The sequence below is a fragment of the Phyllopteryx taeniolatus genome, chromosome 18 (assembly GCF_024500385.1).
Source record: "Phyllopteryx taeniolatus isolate TA_2022b chromosome 18, UOR_Ptae_1.2, whole genome shotgun sequence".
Taxonomy (NCBI): Eukaryota; Metazoa; Chordata; class Actinopteri; order Syngnathiformes; family Syngnathidae; genus Phyllopteryx; species Phyllopteryx taeniolatus.
Genome location: NC_084519.1, coordinates 1,925,939 through 1,951,626, shown reverse-complemented (window position 1 = coordinate 1,951,626; position 25,688 = coordinate 1,925,939). Strand labels below are relative to the sequence as shown.

The 25,688-nt window shown below is 44.1% G+C and overlaps 1 protein-coding gene across 7 annotated transcripts in view; it reads right to left on the bottom strand.

The window, feature by feature from the left end:
• enah (ENAH actin regulator) overlaps positions 1-25,688 on the bottom strand; it is a 101,021-nt gene that overhangs the window by 14,540 nt on the left and 60,793 nt on the right. For 5 of the 7 annotated variants that reach the window (XM_061753180.1, XM_061753179.1, XM_061753178.1 and 2 more), the window contains 3 exons: positions 18,741-18,813; positions 5,234-5,571; positions 2,603-3,397 (listed from right to left, as the gene is read on the bottom strand). In XM_061753180.1, the coding sequence (XP_061609164.1) occupies positions 2,603-3,397; positions 5,234-5,571; positions 18,741-18,813 (1,206 nt within the window). The remainder of the gene's footprint in view (positions 1-2,602; positions 3,398-5,233; positions 5,572-18,740; positions 18,814-25,688) is intronic. The other 2 variants (XM_061753182.1, XM_061753183.1) reach the window with 2 other exon arrangements.

The window sequence follows — 25,688 nt, the reverse complement described above, 5'->3', positions numbered from 1 at the left end:
ATGTACATGATTGCGATGTCCAACACACTGTTTTGCTAACTTCCGTGTGTGTAATGTGTTTTGTTTTTTTACATGGTTTTATTGTCACAACAAGTGATTTGATAAAGTCATTTTGATCATGTGTATTCGATTTTTATAATAGTATTGAACATTTTGAAATTGCTGTCCACCCTGTCATTTTGGGCTAACTTTAGCCCTTTAGCTGAAAACAGCTGATGTTTTCAGTGATATCCCAACCAGCATTTGGTCTTTCTTCAATGGAGACGGAAACAGCGGCTCGTTGCAGAGTAAGTATTCGATGTTGTCAAGCTTAACATGTCCACCCTGTCATCGTGAAATATCAATGAATATAAAAACCTTTCCGAAATTTGAACTGTGTGTGTTGAACAGTACACGCACACTCCGCTCGCTAACTGATTCATGTTGCTAAGTGAAGGTCCACCACGTGCTCATTAAATGCTAACATTAGCCAAAAATGTCCGCCCTGTCGCTAAACCTTTCATGACAGGGTGGACATGGTTCATGACAGAAAGGACATTTGCGTAGTTTAGGCCACATGCTGATAATGTTACACATATTACAACAGCTATTGCAGACATTTTATAACAGTACATGCTACTGTATATATAGTAAAACTATCAGCAAGCCTCATTTGATCAAAACCAGTCTGTTCACCTGTTAATTTCCCCCGACATGGGAAAAGGACCTCTGGCATTTTTTGAAATTATTATTATTATTTTTTATTTATTTTTTTTTTTACATAATTTCTTTTGGATTTATTGCAAAACGAGGCCATTCAATGACCTTTCACAATGTTATGCCCAAGGTCCACCCTGTCATGTTTTTCATGTTCTAGGAAACTAATTTATTTTCACAAGTTAGCAAACTTTGTGTGATTCCTTTACAAATAAGTGAGGGCCAAATAGTGTTGTTTGAAAGTTTGACTTGATATCTTTGTTGCTAGATTTTATTTAGAAAAGAAAGTGCAATTCTCACTGATTTTATAGAGAAACAAATGATTTGCCCTAATTTCAGTACTATCCAAATAACGCAAACATAGTGTTGAGAAAGGGACTAAATAGCATTCTGAAAATAGACATTTTATAATCACTATGTATTTATTCTACTTTGAAATTGTCCGTGACAGGGTTGACATATTTTGCTGTTTGTGTGTACATGGTCTGCTTGTAGTTCATTTATAAAAAAAAAACAAAACAAAAAAAAAAAAAAGTGTGGGAGCTTGACCAACAAGCATTTCTAACAGCAGAACATATATTTAATACAATAAATGTGAAGTTAAATGGAAAATTGGGAAGTCTCAAAGGCACCTTATGGGGATATTGACTCAAGTACATTTTTACTCCAATATTGCAAACCGTTTCCAAAGTCATTTCGGGACTGCATGCAAGAGGGAGAATGTAATCGTTTAATCTACATGCCGTGTTAGTGTGTGAATTGCAGTGGTCAGTTGTATGGAGTAAGGCAGGCAGTGCTTTTGTGAAGTATTGTTCGATAAGGGGCGTAAGACCACTATTTCCTCACCCAAAGACAAACTGCCCACTGTCAAATATAAGACAGACCAACTTCACAAAACTCATGTTCACAATGAAGGCAATTGGTTTCTCAAATCTGGATTTCATAGGGCAACAATTTATCGCAATTCAAATCACAATCGGCGGCACGGTGGGCGACTGGTTAGAGCGTCTGCCTCGCAGTTCAGAGGACCGGGGTTGAATCCCGGGCAGTCCGGTTTCCTCCCACATCCCAAAAACATGCATGCTAGGTTAACTAAATTGCCCGTAGGTTAGAATGTGAGTGCGAACGGTTGTTTGTTTGTATGTGCCCTGCGATTGGTTGGCAACCAGTTCAGGGCGTACCCCGCCTCCTGCCCGAGGACAGCCGGGATGGGCTCCAGCGCGCCCGCGACCCGAATGAGGAGAAGCGGCTCAGAAAACGGACGGATGGATCAATCACAATCCATAAGCTATGTTGGAATGTGAACATGATGACCTTGAGATGATCGCTTTGTCCCTTCCAGCCAATCAGTTCAATGATCTCGGGGGTTCAAAGGGCATGAAAACAACTTCTGCGGCTAATGAGAAAGAAAAGATGAATGGAGCACTGTGGTTCAAATGGAAAACAAATACGCCCAGGCAGGGAAATCTGTCAATGTATTGTAAACTGTTATATTTCATTTAATTATCCAATCACCATCAGTTTTATTGTATGGATTTTGCATTTAAAAAAAAAAATAATAATAATAATAATAATAATCATCTGTAGCAGGCATGGTGCTCAAAGACCTGACATATTGCCCCTTTAGTGAACGTTCAACCAACTGGACCTTGACTTCTAAGCAGACACAGACACACGCGGAGCTCTTAAGACTGACAGAGATGAACGCCTCGAACAACAGCGGTAGCTCGTCATCGAGGTCTGGTACGGAAAAAGGTTACTTGAGAACAAGGTAGCAGATATGATCATGTCTCTTTAAGAATGGTAACGCCTCAGAGATCCCAAAGAATTATTACTGTTAGTGTGTGAGTTGGCAGTGAAAGACAGCAGGGGAGAAAGGCAGAAGAAAGTGGACTGAAGGCCTTACCCTGGGACTGGGGCTGATCGGAGGACCCCAAATAGAGTTGGCGGGTTTCTTGGCTTGCTGGTGTGTCTGACGGGCCCGGGCCCGGGCCCAGAGGGAGGCTGAGGTGCTCAGTGGAAGCAACTGCAGCAGTGGAGGGCGCTGTGGAGGGAGAGGGCAAACCAGGAGCATGGGATGAGGAGGGGGGAGACGAGACGCACGGAGAAGAACGGGCTGCTGCGGGAGAAGCAAACGGCGGCGGGGTGGGCGGAGGTGGTGGGGTCGGGCAGGCTACGCCAACAGGGTGACTATGTGGCAGGACGGTGACCGGGGATGGTGCGGGAAACATAGGAGGGCCGTTGGGAGATGGTGAGGGGGGCTTCTGGGCAAGCGGGGTTGCGGCCGCGACGGGGATGAGCGGCCGTGGGCCTGCGGCCTTCCCTGGCGGACTGCTTATCATGACCGGGGGCGACGGGGGCAAGGGAGTGAAGTTGTATGCCGAACACACCACGGACTTGGGCGCGGTGGCAGGGCTGGGGACTGGAGCAGGAGCAGGAGCAGGAGCAGGAGGTGGTGCCTGGGCAAACGCCTGCTGTCTCCTTGGGACAGTGGCGTAGTGGGGAAGGACTGGGTGGAAGGCAGAGCCAAGCGAGGTGGCAAAACGGGAGGCCGAGTGCCTCAGCGGTGGCGTGGGGGGTGTCGTGGATGAGGATAAAAGGACTCCGGGAGCTGGGTAGGTCTGTGTGGATGGAGATGCCAGCGTGGATGATGTCCTGCTATACTCCTGAGGAGTGGGGCTGTACAGAGTGCTTTCGAATGCTAGTTGCACGGACAGACGCGGGCGAGAGACGACGACGACACGGGACAGAAGGGAAGGAGGCAGCCGTCGTGCACACGACGGAAGGACGACAGGTCAGGAGAGAGAGAGAGATGGAGATGGAGGGAGGGTGGGGGCGGGGGTGGGGGGGGCAGAGAATGCAGCAGATGAAGCAGGAAAAAAAAAAAAAAAAAAGAGCACAGAGCTAAACCACAGTTTGATTTCAGGGTATTTACGATATTTCAATGAGCTGGGCTGATGTGGCATTGTTAGTAGACAGACGCTGGGACAGTGCTGTGGAAAACGGCATTCATTTGATTTGATAGATTTGCTGAGAGAGATGACTGACCGTATCGTTCGAAAGAGCACAAAGTCAAAGAGATGCAGCTCATCAAAGCAAGCCGAGGGACACAAACAAGCTTGATTCTAGTCAACTGCCGAGTGATTTTTAACTGGGAACTGACGGCTAACTGATCCATCCGAACTTACATTTTTTTTTTTTTTTTTTTTTAAAGGTGAACTAAATCAATGAAAGTACAATTCAAATCCATCCAAACAATCAAAACACAAAAATACTTCCCCCATGCAACATGACTGTCAAAACGCTGTTTCTGGTTGGAATGGCCCACACTTCATCTTGAGTACAACGCAACAAGAATTGAGAAAATCCGTAGAAATGGAGGTTTTTTTTTTTGTGTCGGGGGAAAAAAAAAAAATTTGTTTTGCTCCGTGTGAGACCTCTCCCAGCAAAATGCCGTGACATCTCATGCCTAGCGACATTCAGCATTTTACCCTCGCCAACCAGATTCAGTCCTCATGCCGACTTCTACTCCACCACATGCACGCGCTACTTCTCCCTCATCATCACCCCTTACATTTTTTTTTTTTTTTTCTTATTGTCTTTCCCCATGAAAATCTTCCTTCTCATGATTCACTTCAACCTATCTTTGCCCTTTTCAATCATTTCGCTCTGGGCAGGTCATGTGCCCCCCCCCCCCGATCTGAAGGATTGAGCAAGCATTCATACTAACACACATAATCACCCATCAGGGTCTTACCAGCATTTCCCTGATGTATTTTTAGCTTGTGAGTAACACTGCTGAACTGTGCCAGCCTTCGTGTGTGGTCATGCGCGCATATATGCTAATAGGGCGAACATCGCAGTCAAGCGTGCAACGATGCTGCCATCCTTTCTGACCCAGTACTGAATTGTAAATCCCTTCTTTGTATGGCAAAATCAAAATAACGATCTCCCTTTCTAATATCACAGAAGAGTGATTGACCTGAAGCTACAATGTGATTACCCAAGTCATGGGTACGGTTAAGTCCATACTTTTTTTTCGTACTGCGGATAAGTGATATTCCTGCCACCTGGTAGCTGAAAGCAAGTCATCAGTAAAGTAACTACGTTACTTTTTCATGGCAACTGTGGCAACGCTGCCTAAGACTTTATAGCCGCTAAACCCATTTCAGGCACGTGTTCAATGACCCCCCCAAACATTAAATTGTTAGTAGACTTACACAGTATGCGCACACTTCAATTAAAGTCCATGTTGCCTTTCCTTGAAAATGTTGTGGTCGCCTGAGGCACCTCGACTCATTGTATATAAATAGTTGAGGAACGCGCTATGGTGTAACGTGGACAGTGTTAGGGAAGGTTCAAGAGCTTATCGAGTGGAAGCGTCAAAGCTGCCATGCCCGAAAAGGTTCATCAATGCAACTACATATTTCTAAATGAGGTTGAAGGGAAAACGTGTCTATCGTTGCAACAAAGACTTCCAACCCGATCGCCGGAGCGTGCAATAATTGTGCGGCTAAAAGCGGAGTGCATCACTCACCGGCATTGGAGATGCGTCTCCCTCTTTCCCAGTCTCGCCGCTCTCTGTCCGACGGCTCCTGCCGCTCTCTCTCCGCCTTCTCCCTCTCCGTCCGCTCACGCTCGGCGAGCTCCTGCCGCTCCTGACGTTCGCGCTCCAGTCGCTCCCTCTCGGCCTGCACCTCTCTTTCTCGAAGCTCCCTTTCCTGACGTTCCCGATCTTGACGTTCCTGTTCCTGACGTTCCCGCTCTTGCGTCTCCCGCTCCAGGCGCTCCTGTTCCTGACGCTCCCGCTCTTGACATTCGCGTTCCTGTCGCTCCCTTTCTAGCTCTTTCTGCCTTTGTAGCTCCTGGAGCTGCCTGAATGGAGGGGGGGGGAAAAAAGAAAAAAGAAAAATGGAAAAGAAACAACCATATACATGAATTTTAATACCATAAGTGACACTAACCAACTACAGTATAATCAAGGCCAGACTGCGTAGTTAAAACATTCACATTCTAATTTAAAAATCCCCCCCAAAAAAATTAAAAAAATCGAAATGTCAGGTGGAAAAAGACAGTGACTGAGTAAAAATAAGTCAATTAGATGGGGCCAGGTCCTGACCCCTCTGAACCACAAGTAACTACTGCTGTCATTACACAACACACATTATTATATAACACTTGCTACTGGGAACGGCAGCTATGTTATGCAACCTCAAATTGAGGTACGCAGTGCGTTGAAGTCTTGCAATTGGCACCTCGCGATCCTTTGCTGAACAACAGGAAAAAAAGACATCAAATAAAAGACAAAAATCCAATGATTTCTAGGATACATGGAGATATTTCACATGTTGTTATTGCTGTAATTCTAAGTTCTAGAAGTGGCCGTGTCTCTTGAGTGCATTTATAGTGTGAAGTTCAAGGTTTGGTCGGTAGGTGTCAGCAGAAGGAAGGTAGAGGAGGCACGCGCCTCTCTACTGGCTCCGTGTCGACTCGGGCGAAACTGGAATCATATAATATAACATTATGTGACTCCTGACACCGACAAGCTCTTGCAGAGCTCTGTATACATGAACAAATATTCGATTTGAAGGGTTAACTGCATGTAGCAGCAATTTGAATCAACAAGAGGCATTTATAGGAATGAAGAGCAAAATAAATGAATATTTCAACTAGAGGCGCAGACTATAAAATGGAAGTATTTACTTGTTTATACATTTCAGTGGCTATAATATAAAAGTCATTTTATTGTATACAAGCGTCATGGCCATGGCCAATGTCACAATACAGTCGACCTTCTACTGGTTTCACTGAAATCTGACTCCACTCATCAGCATAAATATTGCAGAGTTTAAACACAGTTGTTCTCTTTCTCCATCTGTTGTGGCAACGGTGTCGCATACATACGATACGAAATCACAATTTCCTCACTTAAGGGCAGTGTTTTTTCCATCCCGAACATTTTTAGCGCAAAGGACCTTTTTTTCCCCCACGTAAAGCATCCAAGCGATCCTTTTCTGTACCGGCTCACAAGTGAACAAGAGCCTATCCTAGCTTACTTTGGGCGAGAGGCCCAATTGCTGAACAATCTTTGTTTGGTGTTATTAAGCTCTGCTTGAAGCAAAAACAAGCCCTCAAAACCAATCCACTTGCTAGTACTTGGAGGAAGTACAGGGACCAAGATCCATCAAAGATGTTGGAAAGAAGACTCTATAAAACTTGCAAAATTCATGGCCTCCACTATAAGAATAATTCTATGATTCAGCTACATCTTCCACTTAAACCCAAACACTTTGCCTCAAATAGAAAACTTGTTTTTCCTCCCTCAGAAAACTAAGTGGTGCAGTTTGGTTTGGTTTGCACGGTCCCCTCCCGACACTATAACCCATTCTGGTTAGTCAAATAAACGTCTTAAAGTACGAACTTGAAATAAATACACACTACTCTTTGCGGTCAAGTAAATAAATCCTGTTGGTCACTATTTTGAGGAAATACAGAATTTTTTTTAATTCAGACTGACCCTGTCACGACTTGAATGGATCATAATAAGCATGCATGTACTATCCCAAATGCAGCCCTATGGGGGGGGGCACAAGCCAGTGCAAACTGGAGGCCGGTCCCAAGCCCGGAGAAATGCAGAGGGTTGCGTCAGGAAGGGCATCGGCTTAAAACTAATATGAGCGTTCATCCAAAGAATTCCATACGGGATCGGTCGTGGCCCGGGTTAACAACGTCCGCCGCCGGCGCCGTCAACCTGTCGGGCGCCGTTGGAAATTCAGCTAATGTGGGTTGAAGAAGAAGAAGAAAAGGTGGAAAGCGGGTTCTTCGGCAGAAAGAGAAGAGGAAAGCACAGAGCCTAGAACTGAATGTGGGGACTTTGAATGTTGGGACTATGACGGGAAAATCTTGGGAGTTGGTTGACATGATGATTAGGAGAAAGGTTGATATATTGTGGGTCCAGGTGTGAGCAGGTGGAAAGGCAGTAAGGCTAGAAGTTTAGGGCAGGGTTGAAAGGATTTTACCATGGTGTAGATGGGAAGAGAGATGGAGCCGGGGTTATGTTAAAAGAAGAGTTGCCTAAGAATGTCTTGGAGGTGAAAAGAGTATCAGATCGCGTGATGAGGCTGAAACTTGAAATTGAGGGTGTTGTGTGTAATGTGATTAGCGGCTATGCCCAACAAGTAGGATGTTACCTAGAGGTGAAAGAGAAAATCTGGAAGGTGCTAGACGAAGTAGTTCTGAGCATCCCAGACAGCGAGAGAGTCGTGATTGGTGCAGATTGTAATGGGCATGTTGGTGAAGGAAATAGGGGTGAAGAAGAAGTGTAGGTGTGAATGTGAGTGTGAATGGTTGTTGTAAGTACGGCATCCAGGAAAGGAACTTGGAGGGACAGATGGTGGTAGACTTTACAAAAAAGATGCAAATGGCTGTAGTGAACACTTTTTTCCAGAAGGGAACATAGGGGGACCTACAAGAGCGGAAGTAGAAGCGCGCAGGTGGATTACATCTTGTGCAGACCACGTAATCTGAAGGAGGTTACTGACTGTAAGGTTGTGGTAGGGGAGAGTGTGGCTAGACAGCATAGGATGGTGGTATGTAAAATGACTCTGGTGGTAGGGAGGAAGATTGGGAAGACAAAGGCAGAGCCAGAGAACCATGTGGTGGAAGCTGAGACAGGACGAGTGTTGTGCAGCTTTTCGGGAAGAGGTGAGACAGGCTCTCGGTGGACAGGAGGAGCTTCTAGAAGACTGGACCACTGCAGCCAAGGTGATCAGAGAGGCGGGCAGGAGAGTACTTGGTGTATCTTCTGGCAGGAAAGGAGAGAAGGAGACTTGGTGGTGGAACCTCACAGTACAGGAAAGCATACAAGGAAAAAGGTTAGCTAAGAAGAAGTGGGACACTGACAGGACCGAGGAGAGGCTAAAGGAATACATGGAGATGCGACACAGGGCAAAGGTAGAGGTGGCAAAGGCCAAACAAGAGGCATATGATGAAATGTATGCCAGGTTGGACACTAAAGAAGGAGAAAAGGATCTATACAGGTTGGCCAGACAGAGGGATAGAGATGGGAAGGATGTGCAGCAGGTTAGGGTGATTAAGGATAGAGATGCAAATGTGTTGACTGGTGCCAGCAGTGTGCTGGATAGATGGAAAGAATACTTCGAGGAGTTGATGAATGAGGAAAATGAGAGAGAAGGGAGAGTAGAAGAGGCACGTGTGGTGGACCAGGAAGTGGCAATGATTAGTAAGGGGGAAGTTAGAAAGGCATTAAAGAGGATGAAAAATGGAAAGGCAGTTGGTCCTGATGACATTCCCGTGGAGGTATGGAAGCATCTAGGAGAGGTGGCTGTGGAGTTTTTGACCAGCTTGTTCAATAGAATTCTAGCGCGTGAGAAGATGCCTGAGGAATGGAGGAAAAGTGTACTGGTGCCCATTTTTAAGAACAAGGGTGATGTGCAGAGCTGTGGGACCTATAGAGGAATAAAGTTGATGAGCCACACAATAAAGTTATGGGAAAGAGTAGTGGAGGCTAGACTCCGGACAGAAGTGAGTATTTGCGAGACACAGTATGGTTTCATGCCTAGAAAGAGTACCATAGATGCATTATTTGCCTTGAGGATGTTGGTGGAAGAGTACAGAGAAGGTCAGAAGGAGCTACATTGTGTCTTTGTCGATCTAGAGAAAGCCTATGAAAGGGTACCCAGAGAGGAACTGTGGTACTGCATGCGGAGGTCTGGAGTGGCAGAGAAGTATGTTAGAATAATACAGGACATGTACGAGGGCAGCAGAACAGCGGTGAGGTGTGCTGCAGGTGTGACAGACGTATTTAAGGTGGAGGTGGGACTGCATCAGGGATCAGCCCTGAGCCTCTTCCTGTTTGCAGTGGTGATAGATAGGCTGACAGGTGAGGTTAGACTGGAATCCCCGTGGACCGTGATGTTTGCAGATGACATTGTGATCTGCAGTGAAAGCAGGGAGCAGGTGGAGGAACAGCTAGAAAGATGGAGGCATGCACTGGAAAGCAGAGGAATGAAGATTAGCCGAAGTGAGACAGAATATATGTGCATGAATGAGAGGGGTGGTGGGGGAAGAGTGAGGCTCCCTGGAGAAGAGATAGCAAGGGTGGAGGACTTCAGATACTTGGGGTCAACCGTCCAGAGCAATGGTGAGTGTGGTCAGGAAGTGAAGAAACGGGTCCAAGCAGGTTGGAACGGGTGGAGGAAGGTGTCAGGGGTGGTATGTGACAGAAGAGTCTCTGCTAGGATGAAGGGCAAAGTTTATAAAACAGTGGTGAGGCCAGCCATGATGGACGGATTAGAGACAGTGGCACTGAAGAGACAACAGGAAGCAGAGCTGGAGGTGGCGGAAATGAAGATGTTGAGGTTTGCTCTCGGAGTGACCAGGTTGGATAAAATTAGAAATGAGCTCATCAGAGGGGCGGCCAAGGTTCGATGTTTTGGAGACAAAGTTAGAGAGAGCAGACTTCGATGGTTTGGACACATCCAGAGGAGAGAGAGTGAGTATATTGGTAGAAGGATGATGAGGATGGAGCTGCCAGGCAAGAGAGCGAGAGGAAGGCCAAAGTGAAGGTTGATGGATGTCGTGAGGGAAGACATGAGGGCAGTTGGTGTTGGAGAGGAGGATGCAGGAGATGGGCTCTCATGGAAAAGGATGACGCGCTGTGGCGACAAGCCCAAAGGAAAAGAAGAAGTACTGTACTATCCCACTCGGTTTGAGTGGTTATTTCAGAGAACACATCACAGAGACGTAAACCCGGATTCTCGAACAGGGAAAGCTGTGGGCTATGGCTGCTCCTCTGGGGTCTTCCCCCTCTAGACTAGTCAATCTGATAGTAAATGAGGCCCAGTGGGATCCTCTACACTCTAACAGCAGCAGCAGAACATCTTGAAGATTAAACACAGCACATGATGCGATGGAATAACGGTCGTCCCATCAGTGTAACTAGGCAGATCACAGGGGGGCACTTTGTATAGTCACTACACAACTGTGTTCGAAAAAGGCTCACATCGACGAGATTTATGACAGTCAATTTGGGGGTGATTAGGGACTCACTTGTGTAATGGGGTTAGATAAACATACTGACTGTTGGTGGATTTAACATGCAAATATATGCACAAAAACAGAGTTCAAACCTTTCCGTACATAACTCAGGCTAGCGTGTCCTAACTCAACCTTGTTGCATGAACTGATGAAGCCTGCTCGGATGAGAGGCGAGACGTCTTCTAAGACAACCGGAACGGTCCGGTTGCAGTCAATTTAATGCCTTGACAAGGAAATGACCTGGATGAATGAGAATATTCACATTCAGTTGTTGTAAAATATAGCTACTATAAAGGAATATTTTCTTCTACAGTTCTCCGATAAAAGAACTGATATATCAATGACATTCAATGTTAAAACAAATATTCCTCAAAGTTTCAGGGATTGCTCTTATAGAATGAAACGAGAGTATTCGTTTTTTTTTTGAAAGTACATACTGTACAGTATTTTGGCCAGTCGATCATGAACATCTACTTGCTGGATTCGTCACTGGCCGCTTAAAAAAAAAAGATATATTTATAAGAATAATAACCTACAGTGTGCTTTGTCTTAAGCATTGGCTGATTTCTATTTGATACACCAGTGGATGAAGTTGGAGCACTTGAATTTGTCCTCATGAGAAATTGTTTGCTTTACCCACGTAGTATTCTTTTAAACACAACATCCAGATGATGCAAACTTCATGGAACCGGAAATCAGTATTTCTGACATCTAAATGACTCACAGTACAAAAGAGTTGAGAGTTCATCACAATGACACCTTCGGTTTCCTGTACATTTTGGCTGTTTGGCAGATGTCACGCAACAGTTGAAGCTATTCCAAGTCCGAACATGACACTCACATTCTTGAAAACTGAGAGCAGTGCACACTGAAAAACACTTCTGGAATAACGGTAAAGAAAAACAATGCACAACAGTAAAGACATAGATAGCTTCATAGAAATTGTGTGAGTTGCACAATTTACATGTTGCCCTTGAAACAAGCGCATAAATCATCCTAACTATTCATTAAAACCATTACACTTGTTATACAATCAATGCAGCCCTATGGGGGGCACAAGCCAGTGTAAACTGTTGGCCGGTCCCAAGCCCGGATAAATACAGAGGGTTGCGTCAGGAAGGGCATCCGGCTTAAAACTTTGCCAAACAAATATGAGCGTTCATCCAAAGAATTCCATACCGGATCGGTCGTGGCCCGGGTCAACAACGTCCGCCCCCCGGCACCGTTAACCTGCAGGGCGCCGGTGGAAATTCAGCTACTGCGGGTCGAAGACAAAGGAGAGGTGGAAAGCACAGAGCCTAGAATTTAATGTGGGGACTTTGAATGTTGGGACTATGACAGGAAAATGTCGGGAGTTGGTTGACATGATGATTAGGAGAAAGGTTGATATATTGTGTGTCCAGGAGACCAGGTGGAAAGGCAGTAAGGCCAGAAGTTTAGGGGCAGGGTTTCAATTATTTTACCATGGTGTAGATGGGAAGAGAAATGGAGTCGGGGTTATTTTAAAAGAAGAGTTAGCTAAGAATGTCTTGGCGGTGAAAAGAGTATCAGATCGCGTGATGAGGCTGAAACTTGAAATTGAGGGTGTTGTGTGTAATGTGATTAGCGGCTATGCCCAACAAGTAGGATGTTACCTAGAGGTGAAAGAGAAATTCTGGAAGGAGCTCAATGAAGTACGTAGTTCTGAGCATCCCAAACAAAGAAAGAGTCGTGATTGGTGCAGATTGTAATTGTGACGAAACAGCGGTGATGAAAAAGTGATGGGTAAGTACGACATTCAGGAAAGGAACTTGGAGGGACAGATGGTGGTAGACTTTGTAAAAAGGATGGAAATGGCTGTAGTGAACACTTTTTTTCCAGAAGAGGCAGGAACATAAAGTGACCTTCAAGAGCGGAGGTAGAAGCACGCAGGTGGATTACATCTTGTGCAGATGATGTAATCTGAAGGTTACAGACTGTAAGGTAGTGGTAGAGGAGAGTGTTGCTAGACGGCATAGGATGGTGTGGTGTGTAAGATGACTCTGGTGGTGGGGAGGAAGATTAGGAAGACTAAGGCAGAGCAGAGAACCATGTGGTGAAAACTGAGAAAGGAAGAGTGTTGTGCGGCTTTTCGGGAAGAGGTGAGACAGGCTCTCGGTGGACAGGAGGAGCTTCCAGAAGACTGGACCACTGCAGCCAAGGTGATGAGAGAAACAGGCAGGAGAGTACTTGGTGTATCTTCTGGCAAAAAAAGGAGAGGAGACTTGGTGGTGGAACCTCAAATATACAGGAAATCACACAAGGAAAGAGGTTAGCTAAGAAGAAGTGAGATCGAGGAGAAGAGAAAGGAATACATGGAGATGTGACGTAGGGCAAAGGTAGAGGTGGCAAAGGCCAAACAAGAGGCATATGATGACATGTATGCCAGGTTGGACACTAAAGGAGGAGAAAATGATCTATACAGGTTGGTCAGACAGAGGGATAGAGATGGGAAGCGTGTGCAGTAGATGAGGGCGATTAAGGATAGAGATGGAAATGTGTTGACTGGTGCCAGCAGTGTGCTGGATAGATGGAAAGAATACTTTGAGGAGTTGATGAATGAGGAAAATCAGAGAGAAGAGGCAAGTGTGGTGGACCAGGAAGTGGCAATGATTAGTCAGGCATTAAAGAGGGTGAAAAATGGAAAGGCAGTTGGTCCTGATGGCATTCCTGTGGAGGTATGGAAGCATCTAGAAGAGGTGGCTGTGGAGGTTTTGACCAGCTTGTTCAACAGAATTCTCGCGGGTGAGAAGATGCCTGATGAATGGAGGAAAAGTGTGCTGGTGCCCACTTTTAAGAACAAAGGTGATGTGCAGAGCTGTGGGAACTATAGAGGAATAAAGTTGATGAGCCACACAATAAAGTTATGGGAAAGAGTAGTGGAGGCTAGACCCGGGAGATAAGTGAGTATTTGCGAGTAGAGTAGAAAGAGTACCACAGATGCATTATTTGCCTTGAGGATGTTGATAGAAAGTACAGAGAAGGTCAGAAGGAGCTACATTGTGTCTTTGTCGATCTAGAGAAAGCCTATGAAAGGGTACCCAGAGAGCAACTGTGGTACTGCATGCGGAAGTCTGGAGTGGCAGAGAAGTATGTTAGAATAGTACAGGACATGTATGAGGGCAGCAGAACAGTGGTGAGGTGTGCTGCTGGTGTGACAGAGGAATTTAAGGTGGAGGTGGGACTGCATCAGAGATCAGCCCTGAGCCCCTTCCAGTTTGCAGTGGTGATAGATAGGCTGACAGATGACGTTAGACTGGAATCCCCATGGAACATGATGTTCGCAGATGACATTGTGACCTGCAGTGAAAGCAGGGAGCAGGTGGAGGAACAGTTCGAAAGATGGAGGCATGCACTGGAAAGAAGAGGAATGAAGATTAGCTGAAGTAAAACAGAATATATGTGCATGAATGAGAGGGGTGGTGGGGGAAGAATGAGGCTACATGGAGAAGAGATGGCAAGGGTGGAGGACTTTAAATACTCGAGGTCAACAGTCCAGAGCAATGGTGAGTGTGGTCAGGAAGTGAAGAAACGGGTCCAAGCAGGTTGGAACGGGTGGAGGAAGGTGTCAGGTGCGTTATGTGACAGCAGAGTCAACAGGAAGCACAGCTGGAGGTGGCGGAAATGAAGATATTGAGGTTTGCTCTCAGAGTGACCAGGTTGGAGAAAATTTGAAATGAGCTCATCAGAGGGACGGCCAAGGTTCGATGTTTTGGAGACAAAGTTAGAGAGAGCAGACTTTGATTGTTTGGACACATCCAGAGGAGAGAGAGTGAGTATATTGGTAGAAGGATGATGAGGATGGAGCTAGAGGAAGACCAAAAGAGAAGGTTGATGGATGTCGTGAGGGAAGACGTGAGGGCAGTTGGTGTTGGAGAGGAGGACGCAGGAGATGGGCTTACATGGAAAAGGATGACGCGCTGTGGCGACCCCTAACGGGACAAGCCCAAAGGAAAAAAAGACACTTGATATATAATCGGAATATCGGTAAAGACATGTCATAGTCCTGACACTTTCACAAATACATTCATATCTCAAAGTATTTTTGTTGTCTGTTGTGGTACTAAAGCGGCTCCAACTCCCGGAGACAAATTTCTTGTGTGTTTTGGGCAAATAAAGACGATTCTGATTAGCATCCATCCATCCATCCATCCATCCATCCATCCATCCATTTTCTTTACCGCTTATCCTCACAAGGGTCGCCTATCCCAGCTCATGCAAAGAAATAACATCGCAATAGACGTTTGACCAAACTTCAAAGCAACTGGCTCTGAAGTTTACAGCCATACTTGAATGAAGTATCTCTCAGATTTCAATCGTTTCTGCATCAGTGTCAGACGTTTGCTTGTGAAGTCTTCTAAATACACTTTATGGGCCAATAAAGTATATTGGGCAACCTGGCCCTTCCAACAACAAGAAATGAAATGGGATCAGTCATCCATTCCAGTCATTGCAAAGGTTTTTGATGGGGACGATTATCGTCAGGGCTTTGTATGAGCTCGTAAAGATCACTTTATCAGTTTTCCACAGAGATGTCAAAAGTACTGGTATTCAGTACTTGAGTAAAAGTACTGACACGTGTGCAAAAAGCAACTCTGGTAAAAGTACTGAAGGCACTCCTTTAAGTATAAAAGTACACACTTCTAAATGTACTCAATAGGCTTTACACGTTCGGGATTTTTGGGGCCGATCACCGATCAGTGAGTTTCAAAAAACGATCACCGAGCCAATCACAAGATGGAGGAATGTATATTTAAATGACCTGTTCATTTACCGTATATACTTGTGTACTTCATTGCGCAAAAAAATATATTTACAAATCAATAATGTATCTTTGTTCCTCTATTTATGCCAGTGAGGCATAGTGACAGACCGAACCAATGATAAAGGGTCTTCTATCAGACGGCAGGAAGTAAATACAGTCATTAATGTATCCACTTTTTGTGACATTTTTGTTTGTTGGTGTGCCGTGAGATTTTTCTGTTGTAAAACATGTTCTTTGGCGCCATAAAGGTTGGAAATCACTGCTCGACTCAGATCGTGTATTCTAATCAGTCAGGTCAAACCAACATGACATGACAGAGATAACGCGTGCTAACTTACTGCAATTAAATTACTTTATTTGTAATTAAATGACTTCACTCACACCCAAACTTTAGAGGATGAGTCGGACAGAACGGCGGCATGTTTACGTCCGACCGTTCGTGGTACCGCTAGCTTGAAGTGTGAAAGATATTTACAGTACTACGTCAAAAGACGCGCGACAAGGCTAAAGATAAACTAGCTTTTGGATTCAAATATACTGCGCACGCTGCGATGCGGAGTTAATGTCTTTTGCGGGAGCCGATGCATGATGTCATTGATCGGATCGGTGAATCACCTCCCACAATGCATTGTAGCTTTTGCATTGCATTGTGGGATGTGGCTGCTATTTTAGGCACACAAAAAAACCAAACATATCTGAACCTCTTTTAAGCTCAATTCTAAGCCCTTAGGTAAGTTGTTTAGGGACAACAAAAAAAGTCACAAAGTCAACAAAAGAAAATTGTCATTCGCATTTGCTAAAGTGTTTAATGCGATGACAACGAGCCTGACAACTTGAACTGCAAAGCAATGATGAGCTCAAAGCTAGATCGGTACAACGACCGCCCTCTGCCCGGGAGAACATATTTGACGCCTCAGGGTTTTTTCCCCATGTTGAAGAGACATGCATCACTCGCCGGGGATAACACAATGTTGTTAGTTGTTTTCAAAAAAAAAAAAAACAACAACTCAGGATATATACTGACTCAAACTGGTAAAACCAGGTGCAAATACACTATATCATCAGTACCAGATGAAATAAGACACCACACACCAAGGCAGGCAATTTCAGCCATGACATTGGGGGAAGTTAACGTGAGATGTGTTCCATAATTTCATATGGCACGTGAAGGATGTTCTAAAAATGTTAAATGGCCCTTGATAGGAATATGGCTCTCTCACCCGGCTTGTAAAGGTGCAACTTAGAGCATCGGCTTTCAGAACGCTCTTAGCTCATGTGTTACGAATGAAGAGACCATAATTCACCACATGTTCTAAAGATAGCTCACCATTGATGGGACACTGGGATTTCCTAAGAATGTTGTAGAAGTGATGGTTTGAAAATGTAACCACAGATTTATTGATACAAAGTGTATTTATCGCATTTCCCACCTTGTTCAATCAGCAGTGATATCGGGAGAGGCTTCATTCGTGTTCACGCATATCGTATTACACTTGGATACACAAAGGATACACATGTATTTAACTTTAGTCCAAAGCCGACAGCCGTGAAGAAACATTTTTTTTGCAAGTTCGATATAACATAATAATCAATTCAACTATAAATACGAGTGGCAGTCAAAAAGTGACAAGCCCAATTTTCCCTAGCATTATTTATTGCAAACCGTGAAGGTTTCTGAAAACAAATAATCATCTATGAATAGGTTAAATTACATTGGGCTCATTGCTTTTTGACTGCCCTTTGCACATCTGGTTGTTCGGAATTGATTGTTTATTAATGGTGTCACAAGAGGGCAAAATGTGATATTTAGAATGTACTGGAGTGTTAGATTGTAGAGTTATGTCATCTCCTTGTTTTGCCACAAGTAGCAACGACGCTAAATCTTCGGCGACGCCGAAGTCTGGCAGAATGTGTTGGCCAGCTGGAATTGTTGGCTCAGAGAAGCAGGACATGTTAACCGAATGGATATGAGCGCAGATGGACCATATGGACTGACTTCAGTCCAAGAATTTCGTCAGTATACTATACACAGACACTCTCTCTCTCTCTCTCTCTCTCTCTCGCTCTCCATGTGGTGCGTGCTCTACTAACGAAACATCCTAAATGTTATCCAAGCCACAAGCAAACACATTGTCGTTAGAGTAATAGTATGCGTGTTCATGTCCGGCTGGCTTTTGAGAATATCTGCCAATGTCAACATGCGTTACAGACACTGTTCCATTAGTAGCAGCATGTCCCGGCAGCTAAATGCTAGCAGTTAACCGAAAATAATGTTATCATATGAACATTCAACATAGTCGGCAACTGACCGATAATGCGCACATGTAATTGTATGCGTGCGTGCGTGAGGAAAAAAGAGGGAATCGAAAGCAGCCGGTGTCATGAGGAACACGTGCTTGAAATTCCTGGCAGTTGGCCTCAAAGAAAAATGTCAAACTATTGACTCACACATGAAGAATGCGATCATTTGATGACTGATGAACACGGCAATATTGGGCCGAGTGTCATACGCCGCACATGGGCTGTGAGTCTGACTACTTGCGTACATGTCAACGTCCATATGGCAGAGAAGAAAGGACGACCATCCATATTTCAACAATTCCCTTCTTTTTTTTTTTTTAAATGTCATTTCAACATATAACACAATATAAACAAATTTTAACGAGAAATACGTTCTGTATGAAGACGTTTTGTTGATGCTGTGTCTCGACAGTTTCATGAATGTTTCAGTTTCCAATGTTTTCTACTCGCTCACAAACACCACTGAAAACCGAAAGATGATGAGAACGGGTTTTGAAGAATTGGGTCAATTGTGCGGAATTGATTAATCATTTATTTCTTGACGCAAAGTAACAAGGAATGCGGGTTAGTGTCACTGATTTCTGCTATGGCAAAAAAAAAAAAAAAAAAAAAAAAGAAGTTCCGAATAACCTTTTCAAAATAATTGCATTCACAGTCAATCCAGAAAATGGGGTCAAATGCCCATGGGAAGGACTATAGCAAGGGTTTTTGGATAGATTGGGTCATGTGTAACCCTGATATCCACAGGGAGTCATGCCCTTTTGGCGCACTCAGTGTGAGTTACAAGTTCTAACCTTTGGCTGGGTATCCATGGTCACTATAGTATGAATTGAGAAAACAAGGAACGCTAAGAAGACAAAAAAAGAACAAGGGACCAATGTCTGAGGTGTGTGCTCCTTACCTTCTTCGGAGGTCAATTTCTTCTGGTGTGGGGCCATTCTGAACATGGGGGGACTGCCTGGGCAATGTGGGACCTGTATATGGCAAAACCCAGATTAATGAAGATACCGTATTCAAGCTGTGTCACTAAAGTCCGGGACTGGCGTCACAACAGACGTAGTACAACGTTTACAACTTCCACCAGCACTTCTACAAAGAGATCCTACACCATTTGCATTGTTCAGCGTGCGAGAAGAGGCGAGCGAGACAACATGTGCCTGGTTCACCGTGACCTGCTCACAATGCACTGAGCATCAGACAGTTCCCGACTGAGGCAAAACATCATTGTGCTAGAGCAACCTCCCGACTCACTTCGACCTGGCTCTGTGTGATTCTGCGGATGATCCCGGAAGAATCCTTCCAGGAGGCGCATGAAGGCATGGAACAAAAGGGTGTGGTTACTCTGTGCTGCTGCCCCAATAGAGTACAATCTATTATTCAGAAACTGGATGGGAAGGATACATAGCTAATGTCCCTGGAATAGAAACTATTCTGCATGGATCAAGCATGACATAAAGCCATCATAACAAGTACGAAATAATACGGTAATAATATAGAGTGGAACGTCCAAAGTTGCAGCCCGTTCTGGTCAAGCGTCCGATTTGTTCACATTTCAATCCATTTTCATCCATCCATCCATTTTCTCTACCGCTTATCCTCACTTCCTCATGGAAAATAATCGGTGTATTAAAAAAAAAAAACAATAAATCAGTTTTACAGTCAAATGGTCAAACAGAGTTAAAAGATAAAACATGAACTTAAACGTAAAATCAACTAAATAAAGCAGGTTGTAATAGCAGCAAGACATTTGGTAGTTAGAAAACTAGTGTATTATTTTTATTATAATATTATTATTAATTCATATTATGATATCTCGAGGGATGTCATTCACACTGATAGTTTTTGTTCACCTTTCGAGGCATTTTTAATAGATTACACTACCATCACCGACTAATATTTGCCTCACAGACCATCCAGAAATCATGAAGAGCGTTAATGCTTTAATGTGGACATTTTTGAGTGACCGCAAAGTGAAAAATAACATGGTAATGGTCAAACATTTTTCACAAGAATGAGGAGTTTAAATCTGAATTCCCATTTTTATACCCATATTTGAACCGGCACACTGGGGTTTTCTGACAAGTCAAATCAAGCGTTGCCACGGTTAACCTTGAAAAGGTAACTTAGTTACTTTACGGATTACTTGACTTAGTAACTTGCATACACAACACATTGCTGAATAACCAGTTTTGAAATCAGAAGCCTATAAAAAAACAAAAATTTAAACTATCAAATTGATCAAATATCAGAAAAATGCTTGCAAGTATCTCAATGGTATTACACCAGAACACAATGAGCAATTTTGATTTGCTTTCATAGGCCACATAAAATGATGCGGCGGGCCGGATCTGGCCCCCGGGCCACCAGTTTGACACCTGTGAAATACAGGTGTCAAACTTCACTCAGGAAAATAAGAACAATAGCGTCACTGTGCATTGTGGAATCAAAAATCACTTCCCAATGGCTTTCTTGCTCATAACTCAAAATGGCGGATTTTTGGAAGAACGCATTACAAACCGGCATCACTGAACATAACACTCAAACACAAACATTTCTGTTCAGGAAAGTAAATGAATTTTAAAAAAGCTACCGCCACTTACCATCACCACTGAATCGAACTTTATTTGTTGCCGTTCCTTTTATATTTAAAAACACCCACCACTGTAACTCGGGGAAATGAAAAACCGAATAGTTCAAAGGTCACTTTTTTTTTGCGCATGACCAAACGATAGCATTTGTGGACACAAGCTATAGAATGACGATGAGAAGATTTCCCGCCAAATATTTGGAGCAAATTTGTCATTTCAGAGGTGCGTATGAAACTGGTAAACCTGAGCATTAATCAACATCCAAGAACTAGTAACTCATGTTACTTTTCAATCGCTTTGCATTGTCACGCGCACATCCTCTTTAATCCCTGTAATGAATGTTTTAATTGTATGTGGTTGTTGAGAACACTAATATTTGCAATGTGGCATTTGTGTTGTGTGGCATTTGTGTTGTGTGGGGTGAAAACGTCTCGTCCGCCATTCAAATTCGGTGAAGATTCATTAGGTCCCCCGGAGTTGCAGTAGCTATCCACCACCTGTGGGTGTCGCTCGTGTCCCATCCATTGTCCCAGATGTCTTAACGAGTTGCATTTCCGAGGACAAATGGCCTTTTGAACTTTTATCTTGGCATGCCTGGGAGTCCAGGTTTCTGGGGTAGCTGCTAATTGATTTCAAGTCCGGGTGAGGAGTCAGGATTCCTAGTCTCCGCTTTGATGCGCTCCTTCGGACAATTCATTTAGCGTCCGTGTGAGATAAACCAGCCATCCCCGTGGCCGTTTGTCTCGGCGGGGGAGCTTTGACAGGGAATGCAGTCCCAGTCCGAGGTTGGGGGTCATGGTGCCAGCTGGTGAGAGCATGTCCGCCAAAACAACGTCCACGTGTTTACTCAATTTTTTTGGAGAGAGAGAGAGAGAGAGTGTGTGTGTGTGTAGTTTCGAGTTGAGAAACAACTTCACAAAGAAAATTACTTTTCTACATTACTACATTTGCTAGCGTTCTCCATTTTCTATAAACTGAACGACATATATCTCTGGGTTTAAAAATAAAAGAAAATAATAATCAAGTCAAGTTGATTTTCTTGGAGATTCCCCATTTGTTGCAAATGTGAACAGTATTTTATATTTAATACATAGTCGTGATGTCAGTTGAGCATTGTGTTTATAAATAAATCAATCAAACTGTCGGATTTAAAATATGAGGTGAAATAGATTTAGTGGACGCCAGTGGAAAGACTGAGTCTTGACAGCTAGGATGAAGGACAGCGCGAGTGTCTTTATTTCCTTTACCGTGTAATTAGCAGAGAAACAATCTGTCATCAAGCCTGATACTTATCTATAGTATGTTTGGGTATCAGAAACAGAGTGGAAAAGTAAAGCACGCACTATATATAATTCATGAAATCCACGTTTGTTTTTCTGCAAACGCTTTGATCACAACTCCCTGGCAGTAACCTGAGTGTGAACCTTTTCAACATGTGATACTGGCAGGAAGTGAGCCCGGTAACTCAACACATACGCAGATGTAACTAGTCAGCCCATGCGGAGAGACCTCTCCATACAAAGGACATTTCCATACGTCCTCGCGCTGTCAAAGTTACACACGCAGGATCATTTAGACTGGCAAGCAAAGACAGCTGGATGACATAGTTAGGTTCCAAATATCACATTTACCTCATAACATCCGAGACTTGCTGTTGTGTACGTATGACAGAGCCTCTATAGTTCAAGACTATGTAGCTGACGACGTACGTGTAGCTTTCCTCATATAAAATGTCCTTTTAAGGTCTCTCAATAACCATTATGTTGGAAAACGGGCCTTCTCACCCTCCTTTATCTAGCTTCCAACTCTTCCAAACGTTTTTTTTTTTTTTTTTTTTTTTTAATCTTCTTAAGACTGTTCAGAGAATCCATGTATTTCAAATAACCTTGCTATGATGCATGAGCCAGACCCATGTCAAATAAATAAATAAATAAATAACTTTCAGGGCTGTCTGGGATCTTTAATGGAATTCGGGGACAGCGAGCCATCCCCTTAATAAAAATTGGCTCACGGATCTTTGAGTTTAAAACAGATGTGAAATGATTGAATAAATTCATCTTAAGGAGAGGTAATGAAGGCAGGAAGTGTGGGAAAAAAAATACTTTGGTATCGTGACAACATAAAAAAATATATAAAGCATGATTAAAATATGTTCCAATAGATACTGACCAGCTGAGAGCTGTTCCTAATATTTAACTCTGTCATCTAACTCATTGAGGTAATCAAAATATATGACAAAGCTCCCACTATAAAAGGAGCATCCCCGAACAACTGCGTGAGCAAATAGTCGAACAGTTTAAGAATGACATTTCTCACTTCAGAAAACCATTGTCAGTTAACACTATTCGTCGGTCCATCTATAAATGCAAGTTAAAACTCTACCATGCAATGCGAAAGCCATACTGTATATCAACAACACCCAGAAATGGCACCTGCTTCTCTGGGCCTGAGCTTATCTAAGATGGACTGATGCAAAGTAGAAAAGTGTGCTGTGGTCTGACGAGTCCAAATTTCAAATTGTTTTTGGAAATCATGAAATCTGGGCCCAAAAAAGAAAAGGACCATCTGAATTGTTATCAGCACAAAGTTCAAAAGCCAGCATCTGTGATGGCATGGGAGTGTGCTAATTCTTGTAAGCAAGAATGGGAAAGAATTCCACCTCCAAAGCTTCAACAATTAGTGTCTTCACTTCCAAAATGCTTATTGAGTGTTGTTAAGAGGAAAGGTGATGTAACAGTGGTAAACATGACCCTATTCCAGTTTTTTTTGTTGCAGGCATAACATTTTAAATGAGAATATTTGCGCAAGAAAACACTATGATTTATCGGTTTGAACATTAAATACAGTATATTGTCATTGCGGTGTATTCAATTGAATATAGGTTGAAAAGGATTTGCAAATCATTGTATTTACGTTTTACACAACATCCCAACTTCACTGGTATTATGGTTTGTAGAACAGTTCTACAGAACTGCAAACCATAACCATATGTTCGAGTCCTCCTACAACGTCCTATATTCTGCAATGTTATTTTGAGTCTCACAGGAGTCAGGGTGTCGAGGAATGCAGTAAGATCCCAATAGACACCTCTACTATCATATTGCTAAGCTCTCACGACACTGTACGGATGATATTTGATTCCATCTGCCTTGTGAGAATATGTCCAAGAATATCTACATGACGTGAGAAAGATAACGCTAAAAGCAGGCCAAGTGACACAACCTGCAAACATAAGTTTCAGATGGCAGACAAGTGTGAAGAATGATCAGTTGACCAACTGATCTTCATTTAAACACTGGTCTGGTTACTGAAGTATTACGGTACAGGGATCAAGTTCGGGCTGTTCGGTCCCTGTACGACCGGAGTCAGAGTTTGGTCCGCATATCCGGCAGTAAGTCGGAGTCGTTTCCGGTGAGGGTTGGACTCCGCCAAGGCTGCCCTTTGTCACCGATTCTGTTCATAACTTTTATGGACAGAATTTCTAGGCGCAGCCGAGGCGTAGAGGGGGTCCGGTTTGGTGGCCTCAGTATTGCATCTCTGCTTTTTGCTGATGAGGTGGTTCTGTTGGCTTCATCAAGCCGTCACCTCCAAGTCTCACTGGAGCAGTTCGCAGCAGAGTGTGAAGCGGCTGGGATGAGAATCAGCACCTCCAAATCTGAGTCCATGGTCCTCAGTCGGAAAAGGGTGGCGTGCCCTCTCCAGGTCGGGGATGAGATCCTGCCCCAAGTGGAGGAGTTCAAGTATCTTGGGGTCTTGTTCACGAGTGAGGGAAGAATGGAACGGGAGATTGACAGGCGGATCGGTGCAGCGTCTGCAGTGATGCGGATTTTGTATCGATCCGTTGTGGTAAAGAAAAAGAAGGAGCTAAGCCGAAAGGCGAAGCTCTCGATTTACCGGTCGATCTACGTTCCTACCCTCACCTATGGTCACAAGCTGTGGGTCGTGACCGAAAGAACAAGATCCAGGATACAAGCGGCCGAAATGAGTTTCCTCCGCAGGGTGTCCGGGCTCTCCCTTAGAGATAGGGTGAGAAGCTCGGTCATCCGGGAGGATCTCAGAGTAGAGCCGCTGCTCCTTCACATCGAGAGGAGCCAGATGAGGTGGCTGGGGCTTCTGATTCCTATGCCTCCCGGACGCCTCCCTGGTGAGGTGTTCCGGGCACGTCCCACCGGGAGGAGACCCCGGGGACGACCCAGGACACGCTGGAGAGACTACGTCCTTCGGCTGGCCTGGGAACGCCTCGGGATCCCCCCGGAAGAGCCGGATGAAGTGGCTGGGGAGAGGGAAGTCTGGGTGTCCCTGCTAAAGCTACTGCCCCCGCGACCCGACCTCGGATAAGCGGTAGAAAATAGATGGATGGATGGGATCAAGTTCACATGGGGCTAAACAATAGCTCGGTCGAAAGCAGCAGTCAGTCCCACATACAAATATTAACAGTTTCAATAATTACCGTAATTTCTCGTGTATAATGCGCACCCATTTATAATACGCACCCCCAAAGTTGACCTCAAAATTCTGGAAAACCCTTCCACCCATGTATAATGTATTTTTACAATGCATGACTTTGCTTCTACCCATATGATCAAAACGAAGTATTATCTGTATTTTGTTAGTTTTTTTTCAAGGAATTATTCTGAAGTCAAGCACTTTATTTGAACACGTAATCCTTTTTTTAATTGACTTGCTCTTATTTTGAAATTCACAGCCCTACCTTTAGTGAGTAAATTAGAAAACACAGTTGTGCTCATATGTTTGAATACCCCGGCAGAATTTGTAAGATGGGTACAATTCTTGAAAGGAAACAAAGGACCAGGCGAAACACATTTAATTTTATTTTAATGGGATTCAAATTGGCGGCACGGTAGGCGACTGGTTAGAGCGTCTGCCTCACAGTTCTGAGGACCGGGGTTCAATCCCGGGCCCTACCTGTGTGGCGTTTGCATGTTCTCCCCATGCCTGCGTGGGTTTTCTCCGGGCACTCCGGTTCCCTCCCACATCCCAAAAACATGCACGGTAGGTTAATTGAGGACTCTAAATTGCCCGGAGGTGTGAATGGTTGTTTGTTTATATGTGCCTTGCGATTGGCTGGCAACCAGTTCAGGGTGTACCCTGCCTCCTGGGATAGGCTACAGCGCTCCCGCGACCCTTGTGAGTATAAGCGGCTCAGATGATGGATGAATGGATGGATGGGATTCAAATTAAACGATCAAGCATTTCAGAAAAGCATTATCATTCAACAAAACATAACCATAAAGAAATTA